We start from the raw sequence: 26,410 nt of genomic DNA, 5'->3' as shown, positions 1-26,410 counted from the left end.
AATTGGACATGATAACCAAAGAAGATAGGCCATCATCTGTCACGGGAGTTTCGCAGAGGTTCAGCGACTCCAAATTGTGGAGCTGCTCTGCGACCATGTGAAGGCCTCTGTCTCCAAACTGAAAAAAAGGAGGATCATTTGGGTTAATCACTCACGTCGTGAACCAAAGAGAGCAACATCATCTCCCGCGCCTGCGTTTCGAAAAATCGTCGGGCGTTTTTCTTTATTGTAAAACCTTTCGAGGCGTTCATTAAAACAAAACAAAACCTTTTTTTTTCTCTTGAAATCTTTTTAACGACCAGGGCCCAGTAGTTCAAAGCCTGATTAAGATAATCCTGGACTACTACACAAACTTCAATTGCAATTTATTAACTGATCAAAAAGTTACCGCAAGTTTTCTAGCAGTCAATAGGCCATTTTACAGTTGTTTGCTCAGTGACCTAGCCTATGAATGGCTTCGAGGCTGCCGGTGACAGACCTCACTGCTTTTATCATGAAAATTGTGTTGTTGTAATGCTAATTAGTCTTAATTAACATGAGAAAAGCACAAAGGTTTGTATCAAAACAGGGTCACCGACAGCCTCGCTTCCATTCTTAGGCCAGGTAACTTAGCTATAACTGTAAAATGGTCTATTTTGACTGAAAACTTTCATTTTCCTTCAGCATAAAATTACATTGTTAAGGCTTTTACGACGGACAAGATTCAAGTGTTGATATGCTTTTGAAGGACTGGGGCAGGCTCGTAGTTTAACAGATGATTTTTTTTCCTTTGCGCCCGGAATGTTTGAGAGCACAGTTAAGAGAACCGGACCCCAAATGTTTGTCAGGATTTGTTCAGTACTCGAACAAAAGCCTGTTGAACCAATGGGAAGCTGAACAAAGAAACAGCTGAGCTAACGCACGTTGACCGAAGCAATAAATTAAATTATTCTCTAGGAACAGACATTTTTGTCATTTTCCACGACGAATGAGGATGAACCAGGGAATGAACGCCGCGCAAAATTACAATAGAATTGGTCACATGGAAGTCAGCTGTATGTCAATGCTATTGAAATTACTTGTTTTCTAAGTACTCCACAAACCTGAGTTGACCACAGATTCAAATGCAAAAGCGCCGGAAGTTGAACCAGGTACTCGGCACATGCACTGGTCACGTGCGTGAAGGCCAAATTAAGGCTCTTCAGATTGCCAAATGAACCTGACTTTAGGAGCCGAGCAAGATCGTCGTCCTGAAAGACACAACGGAAGACACACTTCTTGTCAACAAGAACTGGAGCTCGAGAATGTCAAATAGCCATGGTTAAGGCAAGTTATACTTACAGTTGATTTTGTTGGTAAAGTAAGAACCGTAGGTCCACCTTTCTCCTGCTGTTGATGAAAGACGGAAAGTCAATATTCGAATTGCCGGGTCATATAATATTTGTTGGATAAGTAATAAAGAAAAGTACTTACCATTTGCCTGAATTTGGCCTTCCTGCAAAATAATAAAATGTTTTTGTTTTAGCGGAAGTGCCAATTTGAAAGGGTTTTGAAAATAATGGCCTTTTACGTTTTGAAGTATATTTGAGTTATTAGCAAATTGATGACGTCATCAGTGGTTCCACTGGAAGATGGATCACAAAATCATGAATATCTCTCAAATTGTCACAGCTATATTATTCAAACTTGTCATGAGTAATAACCCTTAAGAAAAGTGCAAGACGGTGTAGAGTATGACACTACCATGGCAACACTTTTGGCTCCAGTCCCTTTTGGTTGTAAAGGAAAGATCTCAATGTCCTCTCAAATCAGGAAAGACAGTCCTGCTCCAAACACACAAAGAGCCCATTTTGCCGTAGGTCTACTAATTAACTCATTGACAGTGAATGATATTGGTTTAGACAAAAAGTGGGAACACCAGTTCCACACAAACTTGGTCTGGAAGCGAAACTGTTGCTATGGCAACTGCACAATGGGTGTCATTTTATGCAATGACTGATGTACATTACTTGTACCAAGTTTGAAGAAAACCGCTTTAATATTTCTGAGGATATTCTATATTTTGTGATTTGTTTTCCTTTGGAACCACTGATGACCTCATCAGTTTTTACACGAAAACTGTATACCCGTAAAATTTCGAAAATAAGCACCTCCAAATATCAGCCCCCAAAGCGGTAACGCAAAAAACCCTCCGTTAAATCGCTCCTCCAAATATAAGCCTCCCGAGGGCTTGTACTTGGAAAATTGCCATCAAATACAGAGTAAAACAAAGCAAAAAATCGGTAAATTTACTTCCAACTATAAGGCTAGCCCAATCGATTTTGAAACACAAATTTCCCTCCGAATATAAGCCCCTCCAAAAATAAGCCCCTCGAAAAGGGCCTTTGAAAAATATAAACCCCAGGGGTTATTTTCGGAATTTACGGTATCTCCAGAACGATAGAAGATATTTTAAAAATGAAAACACCATGTTTCTTTTCTTCAAAAGTCTTTCAAATACGTTTTAGTTATTTTTTATTTCATAGGCACTTGAGCAGTAACGAAAGTCCTGAAAAGTTCACGCTTGAAGATTTCAAGACTGAACTTGCATGTTTTACTTCCTCTATTGCTCAAGTAACGTTCGTAACCGAGAAGATCTAATATCTTAAACATGGTTATTTTCCGCAGTTCAAGTATACATTATTATGTCTCTTGTACATAGTCTCACCATATTTACGAAACTTGTGTAGTGAGTAAAAGACAACTTTACACCAGGGTTAAGTGGCAAAAAGCAGATAATTCGACTTACTTCAAACAAAGCGCCTCGTAACACGCTTTGCCCTCTTCAGTGCTCTCCAATGTTGATATAATCTGTAATTTTTCGTTCTCATCCTGAAGGACCTCGACTTCTAACATGAACGAGAGTGTCTGTTAAAAAATAGAGAGAGACTATGAACACAGCTGCCAATGATCTTTCTTCTCTCTTCTGTCCTCGTATTTTGGAACCCCCCGTTCTCTACATTTTTTCGAAGAATTAACAAGGCAAATAATGACTATGCTGTTACACTCTAGTATGTCACCCCTCACTAAAAAAACCTTTTTCGCTTTTGCCTTCCTCCTACCTGAGTAACGTTCCCCAAGCGAAACAAAAATAGTGTTTCAATGTTAAGTTAAACGATTATCAACGAAGCATATATCACACTTCTTTGAATTTAAAGATTTCCTTAAAGTTAAGTTTTGACTAAAACAGTGTTTTCATGCACTGACCTGGATAAAACTGCTTTCTCCTCTTAATGCAAGGAGCATGAAAGGACCAAGCATGGAATCTTTCAGCTCCAAAAGAGCCTTCTTTCTTCTCCCACAACAATCTAGAAGCCTGGACATCTAAGAAAAATGGTTTGAAAAAATGGCACAACATTTAACTAAAATTCATTGTAGCTTCACAACACATTTTCAAGACTCAGTTTTAACCACTTGAGCACATTGTTTAGGTACAACGCGTTCAAAAAAAAAAACGAATTCAACCATGATCTTTCACCTATCTTTTGCATCTCCAGATTGTAATCAAGGAAAGAATACGTTACTTCTCTGTCACGTGACTCTACCGCTTTTTGTTGCTGACGTCAAAGTTACTGTCAAGCAGCGCAGCCTATAGTTTTAATTGCATAATTTTGGTGTACAAACTATCCCCTTTAAATAACAAAAATGTAGAACAATTTATCGGAAAATAATACAGCTAAAAACGTACACAAAGCCCCTTACCCACAGATATAAATTATGATCTTGAAAACAACGACTCAAGAACCGTTTTGAGTCAACGTCGTTTTAAGCTGAGTAATTTTTCCATAAACTATGTAAGACAGTGTTCCATATGCTGAAGACTTTCTACCTATCAGGTATTTTTTCAAGTGTTACTTTAAAACCCTCTCGTTTAGCCACCGCAAAATGTACCCTGAGCCGATGAAATAACGCGCGTGATTAGTATCAATACAGGCATCAATGGGGTAAGATTGGCCCATTATATCTCTTAAAGGGAAACTGTCACGGAGTGACATGCGCAATAGATATCCTATAGATTCGAATATATTCGATATATATGCGTTTCCAGCATTTCGACCATTCCTTTCTTGCTCTTTTAGGGGAATCGAAGAGTCGTTTTCGCCCAGAGTTTCTTCCTTTACCTCCATGGCTGCCGCCACTCGTGGACGCCATTTTGAATTTAGCGCTTCAAACTTGAAAAAGTCAGGCTGAACTTTGGGATTGTTGGGATTCGAAAAGCTGGCCCACGCGCGTCCGTGACAGTGTCCCTTTAAGCAAGCAAGGTGACTTATGTTTTTTATGGTAGTTCTCAAAACAGGGATTAGCAGGGAACATTCAGGGAAAGTTTCAAGAAAATCGTTCGGAATTTTTTTTTTTTCTGAGGAATCACCTTAAGATCTAAGACGGCGACGGCGAAGAACCATAAAACAGTAACTTGATTGGTTAAAAGTGTAAAATAATCGTGCTGCAAGTGCGGCACGTGTTTTGCGATACTATGCAAAATAACGATGTGTAATCACCAAATTTGAAGTTTTAGGACAACGCGAGCATACAAATGCGAAACTTTTCTTATCTATTCTTAGTCTGAAACCGCTGGTACCAATTTGTTTTGAGGATGGTTCGTCCACATTGCACGACGTGAACAGGATGAAATAGTCGCGAACGACTTGCGATAGTTCAAAGTTATATTTTGAGGTGACGTTTTCATCCACGTCGCTGTCGTAGATCATGAGGTCCGCATTTATATCGACTGAATGGAATTACAGTTATTACAAGGACCAGAAATCGCGCCTCCCTGAAATACGCACCCGTCGAATTTACGGCTTTCTTTTCTACGACTGAAGAGCCTAAATCAACTCTTAGATTTTTGCAGTTGTCCAAATTATAGTTTGTGTTTTACTACTTTTCCTTCCTGAAATTCACGTTTCAAATGGTTTTAACTGATAGCTGACTAGTTGTAGCAAGGTAGGGCGGTAGGCTTCGACACCGGGCTGACGTCATAAACTACAATCTCGGACAGTGACACAAAATCGCCTTCATTTTTACACACCCCTACTTACTCTCCCCTTCCCCCCTCCCTTCCCCCCTCAGTCAATGTTACTGAGTATTGTCATATGTTCTACAGTATATTTCCGACCAACAACAGTCAACATTGAGTTTGGGGGGAGGGGAAAGGGCGGCTTTTAAGCGGAACGCTTGGACAAGTTGTTGGAGTACCAAAAATGTCGCTTTGTCTCAACAGATTTTGTCCGATAGTGTAGTTTGCAGCGCTGATTTCAAAGAAATACTTCAACGCATACTTGATAATTTATGATGTAAACCTGCTAATGTTGGTGTTAGTTTAAGAAGCGCGAAAACGAGGCTTTCGCGTCAAAACACGAACTTCTCATCGAAGGAATGTCTGATTTCTCGATTCTTGACTATTCCCTTCGCTTTTTTGCGAGTAATTTGAGGTTTATCTGGCCTAATTTTATCGTGGAGAGTATGGCAAGGCACTGTATTGCATATGGTTCCGTTAAAAGAAGTAACAACACCGAACAATAGAGGGCAGCTGTCGTTTCTCTTCTTCCGAGAAAAACGTAAATTCTAGATAGGAAATCACATTTCGCATTTCGCGCACTAAATTTTTTACTCTTCTCCATATCTGATTGAATGTTGCCCGAAAGCCTCACTTCCGCCCGCTCTGAAACGAACACCACTTAACCGAGGGCTCAACTGTAATAACAGCTATTACAAGTTGCTTTTAAGAGCCTACAAAACGGCGGATTTGAAAAAAGGTTTTAAGGCAAAAATAACATTCTGATAGTGAGTGAAAGGTTACGTTTCGGACAAGTGCAAGCGGCCATTTTTAAGGAAGAGTTCCAACCTCGTTCCCAGGTTCTCTCTTGTAAATGGAAGAGTTGTTGGGTTGAAGTACAACAGCCCTTTTGACGGTTAGTTTTTGTCATTTGCATTACAATTCAATCTAGCATGTATGTGAGGCAATTTCGGGCTATTTTGTAGTTTTAACCCGAGATTGCCTCGCATCCACGTTATACTACATTGTAATGCAAATCAGAAAACTAATCGTGAAAAGGGCTACAGACTTTATTCATAATTGGAGGTCAATTTATAATTCTTTTGTCGAAGTGCAAATTAGCCTACCAAGCCTCGATACCATACAGTGATTTGAAAAGAATTCTTTATCTAAAATGAGGCTTGGTAGGCTAATTTGCACGTGGACAAAAGAATTATCAATGTGACCGCCATTTACGAATAAGGTCTATTGTTTGTATATTTTTTTAAGAAGAGTTTTCAAGGCGTCTACTTTGCTTTTGTACACGAAAATCTTGAACTTACTACATGAGAAAAAAAATGTCCTTCGTCGAAACATGATACTCCTCCTGGACATATAATGTCTATCCATCCATCTTTCCCTTTTCTCACTGGAAGTATTGACTGATGAACCTGTCAAGAGTTAAAGAGATGACTTAGCACTGAAGGCAAATATTAAAAATACACAGAACATTTCGAATCCTGACAGTGTTGTTCAGTTGTTTTCAGTTGAGCGATAAAAAGAATTTCGCATATGATTTGGGCTTGTATTGTCATGGTAAAGGTAAAACGTTAAGTCACTTTATTTATGCGCGGTGGCCTTATGGACAGTGCGCTCGACTCCGGATCGAGTGGTCCGGGTTATGGGTTCGGGTTCAGGTTCAAGTTCGGGTCCTGGCCGGGGACATTGTGTTGTGTTCTTGGCCAAGACACTTTACTCTCACGGTACCTCTCTCTACCCAGGTGTATAAATGGATACCGGCGAGTTTAATGCTGGGAATAGCACTGCGATGGACTGGCATCCCGTCCAGGGGGGAGTAGAAATACTCCTAATCGCTTCATGCTACAGAAACCGGGATAAGCTCCGGCCTACGAGCTGTTCATTCGTACAAGAATGAACAGCTCAAGATTACAAGGTGAAAATAATGAAGTTTGAGGCGAAGGGTGACTTAAGCATTGGCAATTTTTGAATATCTTCTGTTTCTCTGTCCAAAAGAGGGAAATGATCATTCATTACCAAAATGTTGTTTGAGGTCAAAATTATATGTTAAGTACCGGTACTTGACAAAATGTCTCAGTGAAAATGAATGATAAATGTTACGATTGTAGCTGAATGTTTTGACAGATATTGTTAGTTCGATATGTGTTACATGTGGCCATTTGTGCAAAAAAAATATCATTAATAATTCATGAGCCTAACAGCCAATCAAAACACCGATAAAACGTCACGTGCATGAGCTTTAAACCTAATTAGAATTCTTTATATAAAGAATAGTAATAAGGCACGGCTTGTTTTTCTTCTACGCTTTTAACTTCCCCTCTCATTTTGAACCTTCGTTCTGACCCCCGAGGCACACACTTTTTGTGGAGTGTTTTCGAAGCAGTTCAATTTACTCGAATGTCGTGTTTTATCGCGTCCAAAAGCACTCGGCTTCTTCTCGTGGTTTTAAACCCGATAAAACACCCCTGCTCGTTTTTTAAGCATCGCATAAAGAGGCATCTTAATAACAAAGGTCTGGCCAGTGTTTCCATGTCGGTCTAAACACCAACTGGACTTATATTTGCTCCTCCGTCTCTCCTCACAAATGTGTATCAAAGGGTTCTGTCAACATCCTTTACTCTCAGTTGCTACAGGCAACAGAAGCTAACAGAAACCGGGATATAAGCCCCTACAGTGCGAGCCAAAGAAGATCCAACTTTTTTATACTTCCACGCGCAAACAAACGTTGTTTATCCTCTGTCACTTTAAACTTGATATCAAATGAGTTGAAAATCGGCCCCCAATGAAAGCATCAAACCTCTACGTTTCATAAGTTAGACATTAATAAGCTTAATACGGTACCGCCCGAAAAATATTTACTCATTTGCCGCTTCTTAACTCGGCAAGAACGCGGAGTGCCGAAATTTCTCCGAGGTTTTGCCTAGGTTTATCACAGCAACCAATACCGCGGTAAACGGCAAGGCGCGGTTAAGTAGAATAGTCTGACTCAACTTTTGTTTCAAGTTCATTAACTTGAAAAGATCTGCCTACATCCACGATTCTACACTTTTTTTAATAAGCGGTTTCATGCTCGCTCTTTCCAGCGCCTCCTTTGAGCTAACATGGGGAAAATTTGTAATGATGATGGTGATAAACTGCGGAAAAGGAGGGTGAAAGGAGAAGAGCAAGACCCAAGACAATGCGGCAATGAACAATAATTTATACAAAGATCGGAAATCGGCAGGGTGAAACGCATGGAAGGAAGCAAGGATAATCGCAGCAGTCTGACAGTGAAGAGCTCTGTGAATGCCCTACGTGCAAACGAGGCATGAGGAGGATGGGTAACAGGTACCCAGACCACAACTTAAATTCAGATGCATTTTACCTCACAGCGCTGATCCTCGGCAAAGGCTTTGATGACTCCACTGATGTATCTAAAAAAATATCAACTGCAGTAGTTTAGTAATAGGGATAATAATTATTAACTAAAACCCATGAATGCATGAGAGTTTCCAGTAATTTTTCAAATAACTAAATACAGAAAACACTTACAATACGAATGTCTCATTTTTCAGAGCTCTGAAAGACAAAAATTCAAACAAGTTAGTTAACTGTGTGGTGTGGGTGGGTGTGTGTGTGTGTGAAGTGGTGGGGGGAGTGGTTTGGTTGGGAGTTGTCATTGATAATGTTGATGATGATGATGATGATGACGATGACTACTGATAAGGAAAAAAACAGCAACAACAACAACATGTTGATCTAATACTCACTCTTTAGGAAAGGGAATTGGTTGCAGAAGTGTAGACAGACTGGGTCTCCAGTCTTCAAACTGAGCACTGAAATGGTGTCAGGAAAAGGACTTCATTACAAGAACTTCATTACAAGGTACGAATAATTTTTATTTCGTTTTGATTTTGTGACTTTCATTTTTTTTCGTAACATTCTTACATTGTGTCCATGACTGTCATAAAACATAGAAGGAACTTTGTGTTGATTTCATCATACTTAACAAGCCTGAAAATGACAAAAGAAAAGATGAAAAAAAAATGCAAACAAATAATCACTAAAACAGTGGGATGTGATTTTGCAAGCTAGTTGGCAGATACTTTAAGAACTTTTATTCAGTTGGGCTGTACATTTCTTGCGAGTTGTTTCTTCTTGGTTGCTGACAAAATGAACCTCAGCATAATAAGGAAATTCAACCAATGGCAAAAACAAAACGAGATGAAAAAGAAAAAAGGGTGCACATTTTCTCTCCCTTTCCTAAGGGTTTGTTAGGAGAGCACGAGTGCTCTACTAATTGGGGAGACCACAATTCAACTGAAATCAGAATAAATCAAATAAAATGTTGGTTTTTGAGGCAAGGGGAAAACTGGAGTACCCGCGAAAAACCTCTTGGAGCAGAGTAGAGAACCAACAAACTCAACCCAAATATGGCATCAAATCCAGGAATTGATGCCAGGCCACATTGGCTGAAGGTGTGAGCTCTCACCACTGCACCAGTCCCCCTCCCCTATCTTTTTGAGGTTTTTGGTGGACAGCTGCTCAAAAGCTGCAAAATGGTAATTTTCACAAAAAGGTCCGTTGTGAGGCTGATTCCAATGTTCTTGATAACTTTCACACACCACACGTATATACAGAGAACAAACTTACAATTTGTCACTTTGGTCAAATGTGGAGTATACAGCAGACAGAACAACAGCCACAAGATTTGGTAGAACACGAGGATGTGGGCAAGCAGCACCTGGGCTGTGAACACTGAAAAAAATGGGTATGAAAAAAATTGAGCACAGGTTCACATTGACTGCCTTCCTTCAGGCATTCAACACTCCTAAAAACCCCATTTTCCCTTGAAAACATTACCCTACAGCCCAACGCATCCAGTTTGGCAAACATAAAAGGAAAGATACCCATTGTGTGGTAGTCTGTCTGTGGTCAAGGGGTAGAAGACACGTACTTCTGACAGTTCATATATTTCTATCAATCAGCCACACTCAAATGTATGAGAACTGAAAAGAAAGAGGTCCTCTAAGTGGAAACCTTTGACAGTAACAAACAGGAAGCCATTTCCTCCAATCTAAAGCCAAGAATGTTCTTCCAAGATCTGAGACATGCAATCCATGATTACAGTAGTTGTTAGAGGGTTTGGTTGTTTAAGTGTGGATACATGTAAATGTGCCAAAAATCTTATGAAAACAACAGTAAATTTTCCGTTTTTCTCCCCTTAAAATAACATTAGTGACCTTCAGATTGGAGTACACTGATGACTAGGAGTACAAGTTCTCAGTTCTGAGCACGGGCAACACTTGTACTTGTAGTCGTTCTCGTACTCCAATCTGAAGGATGCTATTATTTCAAAGTGACAAAAACGGAACGTTTGGAAAATTAACAAACAAGTTACGATAGGGACAGCAGTTTTTGTGTTAGGGCACTTTGTTCTTATGAGTGCACTACACTCTACATGTATGTCAGCGGGTTTGTAAAGAGTGAGTGATTGAGTGAGTGAGTGTTGAAGACCGTGGTGGCAAATAGGCTCATAGCCAGTGTATAACTCACGAACATAAACAGCTCTGCTGGAAGCAAGCTGGAGTTTCAACAAAATGAGCTCCAAAATCGGCCAGGATTTGTGACGCTGATGAATAATAAAGCAGCTGCTGTTTCCAAAACGATGGAATTACCTCGTGATGAATAACCTCGTCTAGGAGAGGGAATTTTTGACTTTGCAGAAACAATGGTCAACAACCTCAAGATTTGGGCTATTGTGATCTTTGTGTTGATTTTGCATATTTCTTGTCAATCTTTAAAACACTTGAAAGAAGAAAAACAAAAATCCCGAGTCTTGCCATCATTTTGACACAGATGTATCCTTTGTTTCGCAAGTAAACATGCGAGGTAACTTGATCACGGTGCCCGCTGAATTTGATGAATTTGAATTTGACTTTCAATTTTGCGATTCACTTGTGCAGCCAAAAGTACAATAGGAAAATTGATCATAGTAAAAATTTCCCAAAGTGTTTTTCGCTGATGGTAACTTTTTATATTCTCGGTTCAAAATTTAAGTTGCTTTCATGTCGCAAATTTTGTTGTTGATGGCAAAATATTTTATTATCGATCGACACTTTCTGCAAACTTCTTCTTCTCTTCCTAAAAACTGTGTATCAATATTTATTTACTTTTGCACCAGTATTTCTGACAGCAAGTCCTATATTTTGAGGTCACCTATCCAAATACTAACCCCGCCTGACAGGGCTTAACTTCAGTGAACTTTTGCCTTACAAAGCTGTCAGAGGCTCAGAGTGCAGGCTCAAACTTGTGGTGAAAAAGAAGTAGTAAGGCAACTTGAAAATGATGAAACATGTCAGCCTCGAAGCCAATGTTTCCCGATTATCTTTTATTTTCTTCAATCTTTCTGGGATTTAGTATTTTACTAGTAACCACATGTCTTCTCAGGGGGCTATTTACTAAGACATCTACCATGACACTATAATGATATATGGTCCCAAAACAATATCGTGCTATAACAACATGTACTATTAGAACTACATATTACGCAAAGATAACTTGAATCTCCTGGAAGACAACACAGCTCAGTTGACACGATACAGCACTGTGTTACTGCACTACCACATGTACACATTGCATGCCTTTTTTTCTAACAAGGAAGAGCAATGTGTCAACACTGGAGAGTTAATAAGTAACTCTATGTACAAGAGTAGAAGAATCAGTCCTTTCCCCTCATTTGTATCCACCATCTCGTGGAATTCATATGCCACCATTAAAACTGGAGAACCAATGAAATCATAGAACTAATTATTCAAAGCAGCTCTGAACACAGGTATCTAAATACAAAGCAGGGATCCACATTCGCAGTCATCCGGTCATCCCAGACGACTAAAAAACTCGTCTGGGAGAGTATAAGAACTCCAAAGGTCATCCGTTGGACCAGTGATGTTTTAATAACTATTTTTTCATGAATGCCATCAAATGCTATGGTACAAAATGTACTTTTGTTCTGACCGCTTTTCATTCAATCGAAACTTCCAGAAAATGAGGAATAAAAATGCAGCTTTTCTCAGCAATGAAATCGCAAGTTTGGGTACCATCTTTGACCACACGGTATTTTCCATGAAACTACTGCAGGCTCGATTTTCATGTCTCTCACCACTAGCATGGTTGTTAGCAAGTCATTTAGCAAAGAGCAAAGGGTGACTCGTGGTGGCATTAGTTACAAGGTGTTTCGCCACCTCCGGCAAAAAGGAAAACAAGTGGAGCAGAACCTGCTGCTTACGAACAGGAAAAACACAAAATCTTGATAGCATATAAAAGGAAGACACTAGACGAGAGCGTCGAAACTTTGGGTCTTTGAATTGTAACTTTGTAAGCTACATTCAAGTACATTTTGCCGTGGCAGATATGGACCACTGTAAGTCGGGTTCCCAAGGTGCAAATAACATAATACTCTAGAGTCAAAATTTGTAATTTCTGACAAGACAGTAAAATAAAACATGAATGCTCAAGTTACACGTAAGTTTATCAACCATTTACTATACTTCCGTATTTTTGCCCAGGCAAGTAGATCATAAGACGTACTTCCCCTGCTGATGACTTTGATAAACTATGAATATGGATCCCTGCAAAGAACGCAAAACTAACAAAACTACTGTAGTGTAAATTTATAATCCTTCAAATTTACTAACCTCTCAACAAAATCTCTAACAACATCTGCATCTTCATCTTTACAGAACAGTGTATAAACGTAATCTTGAACAAACATTCTGAGATGAGGATACTTGCCGAAATCCTGTTCAGGGCAAGAAAATTTGGTCAGCCAAAAAATAAAGGAAATGAACGTTTTTTATGTCTATTATCCTGCCAATAGCTAGTGATGATGAAGGGGTTTCAAAATAAATTATTTTGAAGTTGTTGGCTACATTGAGAGGAGTAACCAACTGCATGTCACTGCCAAAAATAATAATTTTAATCTTAAATTACTTCAATTTCGGGGGAAAAGTTGCAGACTTCTCAAAGTGACGTAGCCACATTTTTTGTTGGCTACTGCTTCTTATTGAAACCACAGCCATAAATAACAATATTGGATTCGATTTTTCCCTGCAAATTCATGTAATGTTTAAAAAATGAGCAGCAGTGTTTTAGTGGGGTTTAAAACACGAGGTGTAGCAGAGTGTTTTTAGACCAATAAGACATGTGATGCATGTTTTTTTGAATGGCTTAAAAAACATTCCACAAAAAACGTCTCCCTCTGGAGACGAAAATTGTGAAAGGAGAATATTAGCATACAAGAAAAACAAGCTATGCCTTATTAGTACTCTTAATAGTTATTAAGAATGAATGAATTGCTAATGAGTTTTTGAAGGCAAAATAAAAAGGAAATGTACAGTAAGACCTTGGGATCAACTTTAGGTAGGAAAACACTCCCAAAAAGTTATATCTGTTTAATATATAGGCCACTTCGGAAAATACCATAATACTCTTTGTTTGTCCCCCCAAATTTTGCATAAGCATTGTTTCCAGTTTCTCGTGGGACTTAAAATGGTCCCAAGAGAAAACAAAAACAAAGCTTATGCAAAATTTGGGGGGACAAAAAAAAAGAGTATTATGGTATTTTCCAAAGTGGCCTATAGAAAACAATTATCCCAGCAGCTGGGAAGGTAAATCATGGAACTACCGTAAAATTCCCCCCCGGGAGCTTGTACTTGAAAAATTGCCCTCAAATACAAAGTAAAACAAAGCAAAAACAGTAAATTTACTTCCAACTATAAGGCTAGCCAAATCGATTTGGAAACACAACTTTCCCTCTGTAGATAAGCCCCTCCGAATGTAAGCCCCTCTAAAAATAAGCCCCTCAAAAAGGGCCTTTGAAATATGTAAGCCACAGGGCTTATTTTCAGAATTTTACATTACCCTGGAAGAGTCAGGTCTCAAAAAGTGACAGTATGTACTTTACAGTACAAAAGAAACAAGAAGTTGGCTTCCATAGAAGGATGACTTTTCTGGTACAGTCATTTCCATTTATTTCCTTTGAAAGGAAAGATTACACTCTTGGTCAGGTGACACTTTCTCATATGAACACTCATCTTTAGCTTTTGCTTTGGATAGCACTATGCTGTTAACAAAACCAAAACAACAATGACAACAATGGCTTAAATTACCATGTTGTGCTTAAGAATTCTGTGAACAGCTGGAAGGAAGGCATCCAACACTTCATTATTGAACAACTGGCCTTTACAGTGCTGAAAAGAACCAAAACACCATAAACTTATTTATTTTTCATCCATTCCTAGCCATAACGGTACATGTACAGTGTTTCCATCACCTCTGAAGGTAGTATCACTGGAAACTGACCATGCACCCCTTGCCCTGCCCTCCCCTCCCTTCTCCCATTTCCTTACCCCCCCCCCCCTCCCTTCTCTCTGTCAGTGCAAAGTATCACAGGGAATTGAAACAAAACCTACAAGGATAAGAAAAAGTCAGACTACGAACTACTGTAACTCTGATCCCAGTTCCAGCTGGAAGATTGGCAGGCTATCCATTCATGACCCAAACTCACTCGCTCCAAATAGAATTAAATAATGCAGTAATGAGAGCATTTAAATCTGGAGGTAACCTGCGATCAGGCCCATTTTTAGATTCGCCCATATGTTCTCTTATGTCTTCGCTCGCTAAAATTGGGCCTGACCAAAAGTCTCTCAAGAATTCCGGACAGTCAGCCAAATTTTGGCCGACCAAACTTGTGATCTGATTGGCTGTTGAAACGCCGGAAGTGAAAATGCCATCGTGATTGTGCGGAGCTCTCGCGAAGTCCTAGAGACTAATCCGCCATAAGTGTACGAAAAAATTTGCTGCCTTTTGTTCTTACAATGACGTGAACGGTGCAACTTGATTTAATTTGTATAAATGGAGATATGCCATCTGAAACATTTCATTGCTTGTCCAGAATCGGGTTTGAATCTCTAAAAAGGGTGAAATTAGCGATTCCGTTGTCGAGCTCTGTGGCCATGTGGTTGAAAATACTTTGGCACAAACTTCCCTGATGTTTTTGTTTTTCTGGTTCTTTCAAATGGCAATGAAAGCCGATGCATATTGGTTTCCTGGATGAGACAAAGGACATATATATCAACACGAGGAGATGCTAATAAAATCGCAAGTTACACGAATGCATGTTTTGAATATCTTTGTATCACTTACTGTACACGACACAGTTTGTTTGCACAATTTGGAGTCAAGATTGCTTCATAATATTTCCAGTTGATTTAACTTAAAACTCGCACTCTAGAAACTAAAATGGCATGTTTCCAGAAAGACCAATTATACAAAAATAAAAGAAACTTTGCTGTTCGTACTCCATCAAAAAATTAACGGCCAAATTTATTATGATTTTACTGCGCGCAACTTCTAGAAATACACTGCAACTGAAGATATTACCCGGAAAAATCACCAAAGAAACCTTCATGGGAAACACGTTAAAGGAATAATGTATTTCTCCTTTTTTTTTCTTTAGAAATCTATTGCCAAACCATCCAACGACAAAATGCTAGGTTATCTCAATTACAAATTAAGATGTCAAGCTTAAAAGATTGCACATTCAGTGAAGTTCGGAGGAAGAATTACGCCGGCCTTTGCCGCAATATAGTCGTCGAAAAGGTACAGAAAGTAACATTCCCCATGCTTTAAATGTGTTTCTCTCAAATTAAAGCCAACGGTAACTTTCGAATTCGTTTACAATATTCCTCCCACGGTAATCAACTCTGGTCAAAACAAAATAGCGTGAATCTGCCGTTCACGCGTGTATTGGTGTAATGGAAGTAAATTTGATTGGCCGATGAAGGACATGTCAATCAATCAAAAATAGTGGGCAGAAGGAATTTCGAAGAGGAATTTGGTCAGGCTCTATTTTTCGTTTCGCCAACTCCACATTCCGTACCACGCGAAACTAATAAAATAGAGCCTGATCGCAGGTTAATCTGGAGGTGAAGTCAAACACGGGCTGACTTTGTGTCAGTTCATCATCCTGATAGTAACAAGGAATTTCACCCATCTTTGCTTTAATACTATTGCAAGTATTATATTTAACAATCATTAATATTTGCTGAAGGGAAGGTGAATATCGGTGAATAACAATCAAGATAAAGTCAACGTTTTTATTCAGTATAATTACATGCATGTAATTATACATTGTCATTATTTGAAAAAATTAAACAAATTATTGATTTCTTCAACTGTCACCTCAACAAAACAGCTTGCTGCCACTTTGAAGAAACCACTTACATGTAGGTGATAATTAGGCTGCATAATAATCACCTTAAGTGCAAGCAGACAGTGTAGAATTTACAATAATCACCTATGTGCAATTATACTAAATCGAGGATATGTATGAATTTTTTGTATGAGTGGCCAGAACAATAAACAAGAACATAAACTTTGTATCTTTGAGCTAACATGTAATTTTCTTTTTCTTATATGTTCAATCAATACACATGGTACAGATTGAAAAGCAAGCTTTAATAAAAATATTATATGTAATAAAATTATATACAAAAAAGGGCTGGAATCATGACGTCATTGCTCAAAATTAATTATGACCACTTGTGTTAAAATACAAAAAATACACCACTCTGTCCCTGAATACAGTGGTGGTATTGATTCTACAAGTGTTTTAATTCCCGGTAAAGCACACCTGTCCATATAACAAAAAGTGTTGTTGCAATAGTCAGTTATGAAGCACAAGTTGTGTAGTGGATATCGCTTGCACATTGCATTTCGGTGCTCTGAGTTCAAATCCTAGCTTGTGCGCTCCAAAGTTCACTTACCTTTCAATCCATTTGTGGTGGGTGAAATGAGTATCAGTATTACTGGGGACAAGTTGTCCATGCAGTGGCGCCCACCCCTCCCTGCCGTAAGTTATGGTTGAAGCCATAAGTTGCGGTAGAAGGTAAAGAAAAAAGAACCTTTGGGTTGCCTTTGACTGTGGTTGGCTTAATAGTAAGTATTTTACCTTGCTAAAGAAAGCACACACTTCTGGGGATGGTTGGACATATTCCAGGACAGGTGCAAGTGTCTTAAGAAAGAAAAACACAGTTTTTTGAAATTTACAACTAGAAGATAGCAATCTTAACAAAAACACATGAAATGTATCACTGTCCTAGATTTACATGTATTATATACATTAAATTCCAATACAAATTTTACTTATTTTGTAAATTCTTCAAATCTTGGTTCCACAAGACTACTCAAACAGACAACTAAGAATTCTTTCATACTCTTGCCAGGTTTTTTTTATCTCAAGTTCCACAACCATTGAAATCAACTTCACCTTAAATTACCCTCTTGAGAATGAGTGATTTTACTCTGTGGAATGCCAGACAATTTTACTAGTCAATGGAGGCCCTCTTTGGGATAAACTATTTCAAAACTCATCTTTTCAAAAAACAGCGAAGTTCCAATGCTGGGCCATCTAACAGAAAAATGTTGGTCACATCATGGATAGTTATAATAATATTCCTGACCAAGTACTAACCACTATAAGTTTTTCTTGTTCGTCATCCGTTAATGAAACAAAGTGCTGCAAATAAATATACATGTAAGTGCTAATGTGTGTAAAACTGCAAGAAATTTAACAATCTGTAATCATGACTGTAATTTAGTATGGTTAAGTTCAGCAGATTCATGGAATTGGTAGAGATTAATCTGCACGTTTACATAAAAACTTCAGTTGCAATAAAAGTAAGTAGTTGAATAATAATAAAGTATTCTCGTTTTTCTCACAATGTGGTCACTTGTGATGTAGATCGCGACATCATGAGACAAACGAGAATACTTTATTATTACTGTTCTTCACCACAATGAATAAAAAGTCTCCGCTTACGAGCCAGAAGGCCCATCAGGCGGGCACTTATCTCCAGTTTCATTAGCATGAAGCGACTAGGGGTATTTCTACTCCCCCCTGGATGGGATGCTGGTCCATCGCAGGGTTACCCCCAGCATTTCGCCAGTACCCTTTTATACACCTGGGTGGAGAGGCACCGTGAGAGTAAAGTGTCTTGTCTAAGAACACAAGACAATGTCCCCAGCAACCTTTTTTACTACATTAAGTAATTGAAGTTGCAAAAAAAGTACCGGTAAGTACTCTGCCATCAAGTTGCAAGTACTAAGGTTCAAGGCATTGGCCTTGCGCACGGTATTGGTGTTCAAGGCCATTACAAAATATGTAATGCTAAATTAAGCGCTTGATTTCCAGAAAACTTAGTTGCAAGACCACACGTTGTTGGGCTATGAAAAGGAGGTGATGTTCTGCTATTTTTGTCGGAAATCTAAGAAACCAAACCCCTTGGGTGTACAAATTTTAAAACCTCAACTCTCCTAAGACACAACGCCTGTAAAGAACATGTGGATGCTGTTAATTTGGAAACTATGGGGGTTACACTCAGCAACACCATCGCAGTGTCGTGTTTTTACAGAACAATGGTCAATTGCAAGCCATTGACACCATTTTCTTGTTTGTATTAATTTTTTAATTACAAGTAACAGGTAATAAAATGGTTTTGTTGTCGTGCCTGTTTCTTTGTTCGAATGTAAGAAAACGGAAAAAAATTGACTGTCCCCCTAAAAATGAAAATGTCCCCAACAATTCTAGCCAAGGGAAACTGTCCCCCAGTGATCAAATCCTAGCTCAAACCCTGACAAAGCAAAATAAAATTAATGCAAGGCTAGTATCGAAATAAACAGCAGACAATAGATAAACTTTTGTTTTTGGTATTATTCCAGATAAATACTTTGTAACAAGGAAATAACAGCTAAAAGTCACGTATTATCGGTAATAAGTTTTTGACAACCAATACCGTGTGCAAGGCCCATTATCATAAACTTACACGTGCAAGGATGCCGGAGACCATTTGGAGTGGGACGGTAAATATAACGTCATCTTGAATTGGTGTAGTAAGTGAAAAAAGAACCAGTTCCTGCAACCAAAACAAAAAATACGGCGCACGTTGCATTAGAGATTACTTTGCAAAAGCTTGTTTACTCTAGGGACTAAAATCTGTCAACATGCTTTTTTTCTAATGCGACCCCTCATTTGCGCTTTTTCAAAAATTTCAAAATCAGAAAAAAAAAACATCAAAGACGCCAGTTTGCTTGGGTGGGGCTGACCAATTTTTCCAAATATCGAAAAAACAAAGCAGCCCGCTGCCAAAGGTGACTGGAGACAATTGTTTGCCACTAAAATTTCCCGTTTGATTTTACCTGAATCGAAATGTGACCGTAAATTTTATTTTATTGATTTTACTTCAGGTCTTGTAATTTGATTTTTCTGGCTGCTTTAAAGCCAGCCAAATTAAAAACTGGTCTGTAATGCGACCCAGCACCAATTAAGACAGTATTCTTCAAAGGAGATGTCTCAAACAAAAGTATTTTAGAAGCAACACTTTTTTATTGAACCCATTCAAGGGTAAATATCCAATTTACCCTTGAAGCTCCCAATGAAGGTTATATGAATATGTTACTCATTTGATAGAATATTTTGCTAAGTTAACCTGATAATGAATGAGTTGCCATTCGCTAGGCCCCTTTGTTTTTCCCTACATTTGCAAAGACTTCTGGGATCAGCAGGGGGCAAACAAACCAGTCGACTCTGCTAGGAATATACTGTAAATCGTTCAAGTTTAAAAAGTAGCCATGAGTGTAGTAATAAGTGTTAAATATCACTTTTGCTTTGTCTTGTCCCGCATAGATTAGTTTAATAGCTATTTGAAGGGCATCTAATATACATGTAATTGTAAATTTTTTATGATAGTAATAATTGTTGTTGTTGTTGTTGTTGCTATTATTGATGAGTAAGACATTAGAAATAAATCTATAACCCTTGCTCTCAGGAGGGAAAGGGCTAAAGGGGTTAACCGGTACATTCACCGGCAAAGCGGCCACAATATTACATTGTAGGCCAAGATAAAAAAAAAGATTTTTGTTTCTTGTCCCTGCCCGCTTCATCTTTTTGGGGCCACCTCTCTTTTTTTATTATTATTTTGTTATTGGAAATACTGAAACAAAATAATAAAAACCAACAGGCCTTACTTTCACTTTGTAGTGGAGCTCCACTCCCCAAGGCATGCACATGCAGAGCACCATAGTTAAGAAAATATGGTAACCCATTGATGCGAGAAAATTTGGTTTTGGTCACTGTACGACCGTAGGACCATACGATCGTTCGTCCGTCCACCCCTCCATGTATGCCAATGTGACCGAATCACGTAACCATATCACAGGCTCAAGTTTAGAGCTCATCAAGGAGGCAATACTCCTGTTGACACTCTAGCTAGTTTACAGCATACATCTTTGATACTGGACATGTTTATGTTGTGGTCAATTGAAACCTGTCAAAACAAGGTATCCGCTGACCAGTATCACGTGACCATATGCCGGGCTTAAGTTGGACCTTATCAAGGTCAGCTTTTTTTTTTTCAAGTTCACCGCTGACCAGGGACTGGTTGTTGATTGGATCGCACGCTCAAGCCAGGTCAGACACTCACACCTGAGAATAAACGAGGCTTAATTTTTCTCACCCTTTCTGTAGCTCGATGCGGCTACACGGCAATGCTACATCAACAAAAGGTCTTGACAGCCAATGCTTTTCGTGTTCAGGTATGGTTTGGAAAATATTTTTTTCTTGCATTTTTCACTGGTTTCAATCCAGGTTTGACATAATATAGCTGTGGCCAGGACACACTGGTGACTACGTAGTCATTCAAGTCAAGCATTGGAGGGATATAAACTTAAAGCTGAGTGTTTATTTTAATTTGTTTAGTGCTGCTTTTTGCTCTGAACTGCAATTTATGGCATGAGTCTTATCTTAAGATTTTTAATTGTGAATCTACATGTCCTAAGGTTGCAAGATGCCTGGACAGCCTATGACAGAAGAACAGAAACGAAACAAGAGAGAAAGTAAACAAGAACGACAAAACGGTACACCAGTAATAGCTCAAACTTGGTGAAAGAAGCTACTCCACAAATTCTTTTCTTGGGCACTAAGTGGAGGCATATTTTTAAAAAGTGGTTAAGTCATTTTTTCCTTTGTTCAAGAATGAAACTAGAATTTTTATTCTCAACTGGAATTAAATAACAATCATCTGTTCTCTTTTTGGACAGAAATAATTATTGATCTGTTTGCTGGTTTGTTTGGCTTTAAAACGCAAGCGAACAGGATTTTTCACTCCGTTTGCCTAACTGTTTTTCGATGTGCCTTGAAAGTGACAAGAAAATTTTGCCCTTATGTTAGAAACATGTAATCTTAATGAGTTCTCATAGAAGTAAAGAGAAACATCACCAGCTTGTGTTTTCAGAAGTTTGTTTAGAGCACGTACAGGTAATTTTTTGGAGATCTTGTTTGAAGTTTGTCCTTTCTAGCCGCTTCTGGTTCTAAGCCAGGCTGGTGTGTTTCAGTGAAATACATCAAAATGTAAATGATTTTGTTTTCAGAGATAAAGTGGAATGATGTACATCAATAAAACTCTTTGTTTGACCTTGAACCAACAAAGACGATCTGTCACATCACAAGCTATAGTACGTCTGTGATTTCTAATTTTAGCCGACTCTGAAATGGATTCTTTCTTTTCCATTCGCTTGCTGAGGATTTGCTTGTTTTCTTTTAAAACTCTTGCGATTCAAGAAAAAATAATTGCCTAACTGCTGAATTCGACAGTAAATTTCGGTGGAAAAACCAATATTGCACTCATCCCTTCGTGATTCATGCAATCAGTCTGTTTTTCAGTTGAAATTAACTGTGGAATTGACTAGTTAAGCAGCAAAGAAAATGACATACTGTATTTATTCGATTAAGCGCCCAGGGCGCTTATTTTATTTAATTTTTGGACTTTCAGGGTGGGTGCCTATTAAATTTTCACCATTTTCAGTGAGTAAAAAGTTTATTTTGTAACAAAACATGACAAAATATTAAAGCATATAAATTGCAACTGTTCATTGTTCGGTTTACGTATGCCCAGGACTAACAACTCATTGTTCGGTCGATTCGTCGCTCAGCTCAATAAGTGAACTTTCTGGTGCTGCCTCCTCGACATCCGACAGCTTAACGTCAGCAAAATTAATGGGTCAGTCACGTGAGAAGCTGTTAGGGCTTGCTGGATGGATGTCAGGCAATCTTGTACTTGGGGGTGGGCACTTACTTGAGGTTGGGCACTTAATCGAATAATAAATATGGTAATTAAGCAATATCTGGGAAAACCAAAACACAGACAATTCCAAAGCCTTTTATTTTGCTCTAATCCTAGAGCCAGTAAGCATAAACAACCCCAGAGCTCTGCTTTTAGGTTTGTTCTAAAATCTATATAAATTATTACACAGTGCTTCTCAATTAAGTACAAAGACGCGGCTTTTGCCTACATTTTAATACGAACTCAGGCCACATTTTACAGCCTTAGTACGATAGGTTCGTAAGTTGGATACAAGTAATTTGACCTTGGTTCAGTAACTTGCAGGATTTATTTTGCAAGTTTTCCCTCAGAGAATTTGGTGATACTTGACCGAAGAACTCCAACTTATCCCTGGGGGAGGGTCTTAGAATTGATTTTGTAAAGTAAGCATTCAACTGGAAATAATAAAAAAAGTCGGACATAACAGAAACACTTGGTTCCTTTTTACTTGGCCTAATACTGACGACTAAAATTGTCTGGCATTAGTCAGAGTAAAACCTACAATGTACAGTATACATGTAAGCCTTGCACTCAGAAGGGAAAGCAGGGTTTTCATTAAGAGCTGGCAGCCGGCAAATTTTGCTGGCTATTGCATGTGAACTTGCCGCCTACTTTCCTGGGATATTACCCCAAATTTTACGAATAACACGAGAAACTCTCGCACAGAACACAAGCCTTGGACTGGGAAAGTTTTGTTCATGAAAAACAAAAGACACGTTTGAATTCCGAGTAATTTGGGAAATGATTTTTGTTTCCCTGTACATGTCAAGATCAAGCACACACGTTTTTGAGGCAGCGGTCTAGCATCCAGCAAATGGTGTAAGCTGCCTGATTTGCCAATTACATTTGAAGCGTGACAAGACGACATTTACAAAGGTCTTTTCGGTCACAACAGACAAAATACACTGCAAGCAGCTGTACAGAATGCAAATGAGCCTTGAAGGGGGCTATGTCATGCTATTTAAGTGTCTTTTCAAAACGCAAAATATGTCTTGCCATCGACTGAATTTCACGAATTTATGAGTATTCATTTTCTCTCTGAGTGAAAAAGGCAAAATGTAATGATAGTGGTGTTGTGTTCAAATACCCTACTTTGTGCGCCAGACTGCAGGAAATGCATTCTAAGAGGCACAAATTTTAATGTGGCATCCTCCCGCCGACCCCCCTACAAGGTCGTGCCTTCAGCGCTTGGAACCAAGCCTTCTGTGCGCATTGTCCATTCTCCGCCTACTCCTCGTGTTTTGCCACTTACTAAAATTCTTATTGAAAACCCTGGGAAAGAGTTAAAGTAAAATCTTAAACACAAGTTATCAGAACATTTAATTTTAATCAGACAATCAGACTTGATTTAACCCAGTGACAGTGACTTGTTACCTTCAAAATTATGCTTTTCTTGGTAATAAAAGAATACTCTTATTTCTAATAAATTCATTGTTACACTACCCTGGTACGAAAAAAAATTCCTCACCCTAAGTTCCCTTGTAAGACCTTCTGGATCACTTGATTTGGATATAAGTCTTCTGTATCTCAATAAGTTAACCTGTAAATATTGTTGGAGAAATTAGGATCTTCTGCAAGACAACTGTCGGAGTAAAAGGTAGCGCCAGCCAGGATGCAAGGCTATTATGAAATGAATTCCAAATTCTTGCTTGAAACTATGACTAACATTCAAACGAAAACCACATCACTAATTAAAAACTAATCAAAAACAGCATGAAAAAGAACAATACCTTCCATTTAAGTGAGTGAAGCCATTGATCTCTTAAGTAAGCATTGGATGCCTGAATGAGAGAAATATTGGCCTTCCATTAACAACAAGGATGTGAATGTTTGAAAAGAAATTGTTTACACACTGAATCCTGTTCCTCAAGTACAAAGGTTTGCAGCCAACCTCTACTAACATGCCACTTCTTGAGTTCAAAAAGCTTGCTTCAAAAGGAATCTTCCCACCAATGTGGAGTTTAGAGAGACCCTTCTAATTTTAAGAGACAAAATACAAATACTACAGACACACGTACATTGCAATGATGTACTTTTCATTAGTGACCTTCTGATTGGAGTACAAGGACAAGTTCTCAGTTCCGAGGATGCACCTTTTGAAAATTTCCATTCTTTAAAGGAGAACTGAAGGCTAGAAGATCAAATTTCTTTGTCTTATTATTGTCGAAATATAACATCCTTTACCTACACTGTAAACAAACAGGAAAAACCCTTTTTCATCTTGAAAGGCCTTGAATTTGCCCAAAAGCCTTGGTTGTTTTTTCCAATTTGAATGCCTGCCATTTTGTTTACTTTTTCTTCCGGTTACTTCCAAAAAAGGAATGTCCGCCGCCATGTTGTGACATCATTGCGCACCAGCTAGCAGCTGGTTTTCACTAAAAATCTTCTGTTACCGTTTAAGTCTCAACATGGTACACTGTACTCCGCTTTCGTCGTCGTTAATACACATAAGTTTATGGCAGAACTTGAACCATATTCTTTCGAACCAATGCTAGAAAGTTCAGGATCCGAGGAAGAGGAAGCAACCGAAAGGGAAGACTCAAAAAGGGAAAATACGAGTTGGTGCAGCTGTGATTTTTGCTTGAACTGAGAGGCCGAGACAGCAAGAAAAGGAATGCATCTGCTGCCGCGAGATAGAGGAGCTATGAAGAAAATCTCAGGTGAATTGATTGTATTCAAAAGGCAATAAAAACAACTTGATTACTACGATATTCTGTTGGCTGCTATTGTTTTGTCTGTCATTTCGATTCAATTTGAGAAACTTTAGCTTACAGCTCTTAACTATTAACAGATGTGCCGGCCGATCAAGCTATTCGTTGTGCAAAGCAGCATTCTAGCTTTTTCACGGTGTGTTTGCAAAGAAAAGTGCTACAAACTGCCATGGTGGGTCTGAGTCAAGCAAATGGATTGTGAGCACTTCGATTAATGAACAGCATGTATGTAAACACACAAGCTGTGTTCGTAGTTTTGCGAATTTTCAAACTTCAATTAAACATCTTTATGATCGTTGTCGAGTTTATAAAACCCAGCTTGCAGTGCAAATGCTATTCATGAAATGAAGTACCCCAGTTGCTTGTAAAAACAACTTTTTGGTTCATTTCTCCGGCGCTGGGTTTGCCACTGAATCTCCCGAGTAAAGAAAACATAGCTTACTCACTGGGTGTAAATGGAATCGATGGAGTCGCAAGGTACACAGTTAATCAATTACATGCAATTGTTGCATCAACCGCTGTGGCCAAGACACCTTCAAAACAGGAGGGTTCGAAATGATCCAAACAGATGTGACAGTGCTGGATATTTGGCAAGTTTTTTCTTCTAAATTCGGATGATCCATTCTTTGAGAAGGACTTCATTTTAAAGAGAACTAGAACAGCCCACAATAGCGCACTGAACCATTTTTCAAGTTTCCCACGTTCAAGAAAGTGTGCGCATTGACGTCACCCTTAGCGCCCAACCCTGCTTTAATACAGCCAAAATGGCGGACTTCCGTCGAGTGATCAATACGGATCTTTCTGGCCTCATAAAAACGTCAAAATGTAAGGAACCCCTCAAATACTTGAATATTTCCTTTAATTGAGTCAGGCACTACAAATTTGGCAAAGGAAAAAATATTTCATTTTTATCTTCAGTTCTCCTTTAAATGTAATGCACATGCCCAGTACAGAAAACTTGTACTTGTAGTCATTCTCGTCCTCCAATCTGAAGGTTGCTATTATACCTTTGGTTTATTCCCAACTGAAGAATGTAAAATAACAAAAGACTCACCTTAAGTAGTACTGAGCCATCAGCAATGGTTACTCTGATACAGAAGTGCTGGCCAGTATCCCATCTGTTGACAGTGTATGCTTCTAAAATATCTTGATACGATACAGGACTTTCCATAAACCCTACACACTGAGTAAAAGACACATGGCAATTCTTATTAATAGACAGGGTACCTTACTTTATGGTGACATTTAAAATACAGTCACAAGTTACAGCAAATGTCTTAAGATTTTATAAATAATTTAAATTTATTTTCAATTTTTCCAGATGGTAGTACTGAATGCAAGACAATGGCAGATTACAAATAAAGTGGTCTCAAATTTTCAAAAAAAGAAAGAAATTTAAACCACAACATTTGCACATTGTCAATTCATGCACATTTTAGAGGCATACATACTCAGTCTGTTACTAGGCA

At 38.6% G+C, this 26,410-nt stretch overlaps 1 protein-coding gene across 3 annotated transcripts in view; it reads right to left on the bottom strand.

Annotated features, from left to right (window-relative positions):
• The window catches only part of LOC138019641 (C-Maf-inducing protein-like), a 53,441-nt gene that overhangs the window by 6,493 nt on the left and 20,538 nt on the right, over positions 1-26,410 (bottom strand). For all 3 annotated transcript variants that reach the window (XM_068866493.1, XM_068866494.1, XM_068866495.1), the window contains exons 3-22: positions 25,996-26,124; positions 23,961-24,011; positions 23,699-23,770; positions 18,898-18,987; positions 17,547-17,591; positions 17,025-17,087; positions 14,182-14,262; positions 12,709-12,812; positions 9,665-9,769; positions 8,960-9,025; positions 8,782-8,847; positions 8,564-8,590; positions 8,397-8,445; positions 6,337-6,444; positions 3,226-3,342; positions 2,768-2,886; positions 1,453-1,474; positions 1,321-1,368; positions 1,083-1,229; positions 1-118 (exon numbers count right to left, since the gene is read on the bottom strand). The exon at positions 1-118 is cut by the window's left edge and continues 59 nt beyond it. In XM_068866493.1, coding sequence (XP_068722594.1) covers positions 1-118; positions 1,083-1,229; positions 1,321-1,368; positions 1,453-1,474; positions 2,768-2,886; positions 3,226-3,342; positions 6,337-6,444; positions 8,397-8,445; positions 8,564-8,590; positions 8,782-8,847; positions 8,960-9,025; positions 9,665-9,769; positions 12,709-12,812; positions 14,182-14,262; positions 17,025-17,087; positions 17,547-17,591; positions 18,898-18,987; positions 23,699-23,770; positions 23,961-24,011; positions 25,996-26,124 — 1,627 coding nt within the window. The remainder of the gene's footprint in view (positions 119-1,082; positions 1,230-1,320; positions 1,369-1,452; positions 1,475-2,767; positions 2,887-3,225; positions 3,343-6,336; positions 6,445-8,396; positions 8,446-8,563; positions 8,591-8,781; positions 8,848-8,959; positions 9,026-9,664; positions 9,770-12,708; positions 12,813-14,181; positions 14,263-17,024; positions 17,088-17,546; positions 17,592-18,897; positions 18,988-23,698; positions 23,771-23,960; positions 24,012-25,995; positions 26,125-26,410) is intronic.

The sequence above is a fragment of the Montipora capricornis genome, chromosome 10 (assembly GCF_036669925.1).
Source record: "Montipora capricornis isolate CH-2021 chromosome 10, ASM3666992v2, whole genome shotgun sequence".
Classification (NCBI taxonomy): domain Eukaryota; kingdom Metazoa; phylum Cnidaria; class Anthozoa; order Scleractinia; family Acroporidae; genus Montipora; species Montipora capricornis.
The sequence above is the reverse complement of the archived record's forward strand: the minus strand, read 5'-3'. Positions and strand labels throughout refer to the sequence as shown.